At 40.8% G+C, this 6,000-nt stretch overlaps 1 protein-coding gene across 5 annotated transcripts in view; it reads right to left on the reverse strand.

The window, feature by feature from the left end:
* Positions 1-5,799, reverse strand: part of DMXL1 (Dmx like 1) — an 81,077-nt gene extending 75,278 nt beyond the window's left edge. For 3 of the 5 annotated variants that reach the window (XM_027709388.1, XM_027709387.1, XM_027709393.1), the window contains exon 1: positions 5,661-5,795. In XM_027709388.1, the coding sequence (XP_027565189.1) occupies positions 5,661-5,747 (87 nt within the window). In that variant the 5' untranslated portion in view covers positions 5,748-5,795. Of the gene's footprint in view, positions 1-5,660 lie in introns of all 5 variants that reach the window. The other 2 variants (XM_027709389.1, XM_027709392.1) reach the window with 2 other exon arrangements.
* Positions 5,800-6,000: the final 201 nt, after the last annotated feature.

A 6,000-nucleotide genomic window follows, 5' to 3' on the forward strand; every position in this document is an offset into this window, starting at 1 on the left:
TCCTAAGCCTGTAGAGCTGATTTGTTCCCAAAGAGGTAGAAAGGAAAAAAAAAGGCCTTTTCAAAGAGCTTCCAAATATAACTACAGTCAAGCAGAAGGATAACTTGGAGGTTATTTTTGATGCTTAGTTAATGTTTGCCTGCAGGAGAACCACAATTTCAAAGACAAAAGGCAAAAGATGCAGAGAATAAGGAAGTCACATACTACAATGAAAAAAAGTGTCCGAATAAGAACGTGACTTGTCTGGCAAATGAAACTGCAACAGGCTCCCTTTCCTACTGCTGCCCACCATTCCCATTATATCTCACACTGACCAGACACTTTAGGAGGGAAGCTTTGAGTATCTCCCCTCCTTCCAAGGTGTCCTTGCTTTGGTTCTTTGCTGTCCCCTCTGCACACTGTACCTGTGCAGAGACATCAGATCCTCTTATGCATTCAATGAATCTCAGATTGCAGCTTTGAATGAGGTTTCAAAGCAGTAGTATCCCATAAAGACATTTCTCCAAAGCAAGTCCACAAAATTAACTGCTGGGCTAATTTTACTCTTTTTTTTTTTTTCCACTGCAGAAATTGTAGGGGTCATATTAACTTAATATATAATGAAAGACTGTACTCATGAGTAAGGAATAACTTCCATAATCTAACAGTCTCTCTGAGATAACAAAAATGAATTCTGCCTACCAGTCACTTTATCTCATTTTTACAGCAAGACTTATCCACGACAGCTCACGTCACTCATTTTCATTTTGACAGAAGCTAATGCTTTTCTATAAGCTATGGAACTGAGAAAATAGGTAATTCTAGTCTATTATGCATGGGGCAAGAAGCAATCTTAGAGTATAAAAATTTATTTTATACATACTTCTGTGTACATTACTTGGCCCTTGGTGGCAGGGGTGGGGCACAAAAAGCTGCCATATAGTTGAACAAGAAAAGAGTTCCCAAATATGTATTTTAAAAAATAACAATAATATAAAAACCTCAAGATGGCTTTTTGAAACAAGCAGAGCCTCTATGTCTAATGTTGGCAAACCATAAAAGCCTTTCACCTTAAGAACGCCCTAGAACATTTACAAGAAAGTTGTCTTTGCACAATGAGACAAGCAGATAATGTGATATTATCATGTTCTTGGAATGTTTATTAAACAATGCTTTGTTCTTCTGTTACACAAATAAACAAGATAGAACTAGTTCAAGCTGCATGACCATGGATCTGGCTGCTGACATAACAAAACAAGCCTGAAATAAGGGAGTGAAAGATGTTTCAGGCCTGTGAAAACAAATGTGATTTTGCATTGCAGTACTGGGTTTTCACACAAATTCTACCCATTCTTTTAATCCAATGTCAGCTCTTATTTCTAAATTAATACCTCTTAGAAGAAGATTAACAGATATTTTGACAATAACAGTGCTTTAAAAGCATTGAGTTTTAACAGACAATAGTATAGACAATTACATGAACTACTCTGATTTCTTTCTAAAATGAAAGCCTGATATACACAACTCAAAATCCAAGACTGGTACTGGGAACTCTCAACAGAATGAAAGCAATAATCATGGGTCTCGACACAGCACAGCATCTCTAAAGCAATTATTTCCCATACACTCAACTTTCTTGATATATTTCTTCTATGTACTGACAGAAGTTTTTGCTGTAGTTTCTGCTACAGCTACATAAGGACTGACACATTACCTTGCTCAACTTGTGCGAACTTTATTTAACCTAGGTCTCCTACAGGAAGGGCACAAGTACACCTAATTGCCAGCTATTATCCATGGGTGAATGCAGCAGTATGTGTGCACACATACATATTTATAAAGTAATACATATATATAAACCCATGCAAATACATAGGGGATGAACATACAGATTACAAATACAATGCACAACTCAGCAGAAGATAAAAATTAAAGGCAAATAAACCTATGAAGAGGTAATACTGTGATAATGGCTGTATTTTTTTCCTTTGCACAGAATGGTCAAAATCAAAAACCACAGCCACCGCGAATTATTCTATTCTATTTCGGTGTGGTCTCTCTCCATCCCCATTTTTGCATCACAACTTACATTAGTCCAAGTGTTCAATTTTAAAATCTTATTTAAAAGAAATAAATTCTTTTGTTAAGACGCTTAATTAAATTTTAAGAACTACTCTTTTATCATGTTTGGAAAAAAAACCAACTTTCTAAGCTATGAAATACTTTATTATAGTATATATAAGTAGCAAATTGATTGGCCATGCACTTAGAATCATGTCTCACTGAAACTCTACTTTTCACTGATGTGTAAAGAAATTTTATCCTCCCTTTTTTTTTTTAAGATTAATTCAGTTAAGAAGACAGTAAATTTCTCAAATCCAGAACAGCTTAACTGGACATTATTTTCAAAAAAAAAAAGTCTCAAAAAGGTTCCTTCCCTTTACTAAATCTCAGTCAAGAAGCAGGTGCAAACAGTGTAATTCCTTGCTTGAGTCTTACAATCACTCAGTTAATTTTCTGGACTACAGATATCTGCAGAATTCTGAATACAAGTAGATAGACAGGTAAGAATTTCATTCAGTCACAAAATCTACTTTTATTTATCAAAAAAGTTTGCAAAATGGGAAATCTTTATACCTTTGAAAAACTCAGTCTTGACCAAGCTATCTTGATGAAGCTATCAATGCCACCCCCCCGAAATTTTCAAATGCTTTTCAACTTCAAATGTTATAAATTTATATTTTCATCTATCGTACAAACCAAGTCTCAAGTCCAGAATGAATTTAATCTCACAGAGAGAGGAAATGTGTCAAGAAAGTATTATGGTCCAATTAAAATAATCCATGTAATTAATCTTTCTTTCACAAATTTTTACCCTTACAAACAATCGCTCTTTTGTCACTTTCCTTATCAGTCTTAGGACTTGTACTTGTAAAGTTGCTATTGCTCACAGCCATTTTTCTCCCCTATCCTCTGCTACTTGGAAAAACAGCAAAAAGAAAAACAAAAAAAATATTACAGAATCAGAACCAAATAAATAAAAATGCACAAAGCCAACCAATCACAAAAGTGCGGGTCACCCAATAATTTAAATACAACTTCAGCAATAACTAGTTCAGAGGAATCCTATTTGATGAACTATACAAACTCTTTAAACTTTTATTCTAATATTTCAGATCTGAAATGAATAAACAAAGGATGTCTTCCACCATGGACAATTACACGGAAAATAAAACAGTTTCAATTTCAGGAGGAGGATATAAAGAACAAACAGTTAAATTCTGACATCTGAGGCCCAAGGTCTCATTCATTTAGTGTGTCATGTGTTACTACTGCCTGCTCTCCACAGATAAACAACAAGCATGCTTCTTATGATAACGGAATGATTATGAGTCTTTTTCTATATATAAATAAAAGATGGGCTAAAGACTCTTTATCAAAGGAAGGTCATGCTCCACTTTACACTTCACATCCTAAAATACCAAGGTCAGAACAACAAACATGTACACCATTAGAACAAATATCTCAAACACCTTCTTAAAACTACTGCACATATTCAAAAAGGTGCATACAATTCAGTGGGTACAGGCACTTTTTTACTAGTTTAGCTTCCAGCTTTTCAGAGGTCAAGAGAAGAATCTGATATTTTTAGCTTAAAACTGTAATATCTTAAGTATTTCACTTCAAATATTCAGTGCTGCACATCAGAAAATATTCTGAAGCATAGTGTACACTAAATTAAAAAATCAAAATATTACAGACCAAGTTGTCCTGTTGGACAAAGATAATTTGCCCCACCTGTACATAACCCTGAAATATCAACTCTCATGAGTTCTCAGCCATGAAAACTGGAAGCATAAAAGCATAGAAGCTTGAAACACAGAAGTCAGACATGTTTCGATTTTTTCCTGTTTCTAAAATATAACTCAACAGTATTTATACTAATTAATGCTTATATCACAATTTCAGACATGGAAAAACAACTGTCAATTTTTTTTTCTTGGCTTTTTTAAAGGTTTAGTCCATCATTTCTTTCCAAAAGTGCAGAAATTAGTTTCAGTACCTTTCACTTAATCCTTCTCAGCAATCTCATTAACTTAAAACGGCAGTACAGAATGAGTAACAACAACAAAACCAGCCCTGAAGCACTCAAGGATATTTCTGTTAGCAGTTTTAAATCTGAGAGAAATCCATTAATAACCTTCTGGGGAAAAGGACAAACTAAGGAAGATGAATGAGCCTATGGGAAACATTATTATTACACATTAATAAACACTGTCACTATATTTATGTGAAAATAGGTCTTGTAAAAAAAAAAAAAGACCACACTAAAGATACTGAAAACTGCACTTCCAGTCATGCCTTTCTCCCCAAGAAGAGATTCTTACTCTTCTTACCCACTGGGGAACTCCCAACACTTTTGATAAGTTGGGCTGTAGCAGGTAGAAAGTGAGTTCAGTGACAGTAATGATTCGAATTATTTCCCTCAAAAAAGAATGAAACCAAAATGGGAAACTTATGAGAACATACTTTGAAAGCTTACTAGCATTTCATTGTAAAGGAGACCTCCTTGCCTCTTACAAAACAGTGTCCCACCACCTTCGATAGGTCTTTGATGAAATTTCTGGATATGTAAAACCAGAAAGTTTGGCACAGTTGGCATACGAAGTCCCAACTGCTGTAGTTTAAGAAATCTTCCAACACGAACTTATTTATAGGATCCACTTTTTTGGAAGCAAGCACATCGCCGGACAATGCTGCACACAGAGGAACTCTGCACTGTCAGCCTAACCGTGGGAAGGCAGATCCTCGCCCCGGTGCCTGAGAGCAAAGCCACACGTAGCCAGATGAATTTAAATGCACATTCCAGATGGGACAGAAAACCATAAGTTTCTTAATCCTTGCATTTCTAGCTATCATTCCCCTATCAAACTGAAAACCACACCATGCTGAAGGTGGGGGCAGCCATAAAAGGTAAGGTTAAAAACGTGGTGCCCTGAGAAACTTTGCTGCATCTTATTTCATTCCTCTTCGGGCCCACACAGAGGGAGGATACGAAGAAGAACACAACAACATAACTCTGTTTACAAAACAAAAGTGAAGGTGAAGAAAACACACACTAATAAAGCATTTGGCCTTTACCACGTACTGCAAGTGTTCTCCTTCCACTCTAAGCACAAACATCGACAGGGAGACCAAATATGCTTTGAAAATCTTACCACCACGGCAAGGTACTCCAACACCGTCCCCAACTATGCGCAGTGAAGACTTCAACCCCCTACCCTGACCGCACGCCAGCGCCGAAACTCCCTTGCACCGAGAGCCGCACGTCCCGGCCGCCGTTTATGTAATCTTTTATCAGAGCCACCACCACATCGCCGCGTCCCCAAAGCCCCTGCGAGCCACACGTGCCTGCCCGCCCGCCCCGCGGGCTCCGCGCCCTGCCCGGCACCGGGCCGGTAGCGCCAAGCCGGGGCCGCCCCTACGGGCAAGTTCTGCGGGTCTCCGCCACCTCCGGGCCCGCGACCCACAGGCCCCCCCGGCGGTGCTGCCGCCGGTGGACGCGCCCCCGCGGCTCGCCCCGCGCCCCGGGCCGGCCGCGGCCCCGCGCCTGACGCAGCCGCTTTGGGCGCCGGGCAGCGCGGGCCCCGCGGAGGTGCCGCGGCGGAGGGGACACTCACCGTGAAGGGCTGCTCGCGCAGGCTGCCCACGGAGAAGCAGCTGTCGCCAGGGTTCACGGCGCCCGTCAGCACCTGGTGCAGGTTCATGGCGGAGGGCGCGGCCGCTCGGCCACCGCCGCTAGTCCCCCCGCGCCCGGCGGCGGCGGAGGCGGTGCGTCCCAGAGGCGGGGCGGGGGCCGCGCATGCCCGGCCGCGCCGCGGTGCCTGGGGCGGGCCGAGGGCTGTGTGTGCGCGGGGGGAGGTCGACTTTCCTGCTAAAATAACTTGACTTTCCTGTCAAAATAGCTGTGGAATGCGCTGCGGCCGCGGCCCTGCAAGGGGACCGACGCGCCAGAGCCAG

This window comes from Neopelma chrysocephalum, unplaced genomic scaffold (genome assembly GCF_003984885.1).
Source record: "Neopelma chrysocephalum unplaced genomic scaffold, ASM398488v2 Primary Assembly neopelma1_96778, whole genome shotgun sequence".
In the NCBI taxonomy this organism is placed as follows: Eukaryota; Metazoa; Chordata; class Aves; order Passeriformes; family Pipridae; genus Neopelma; species Neopelma chrysocephalum.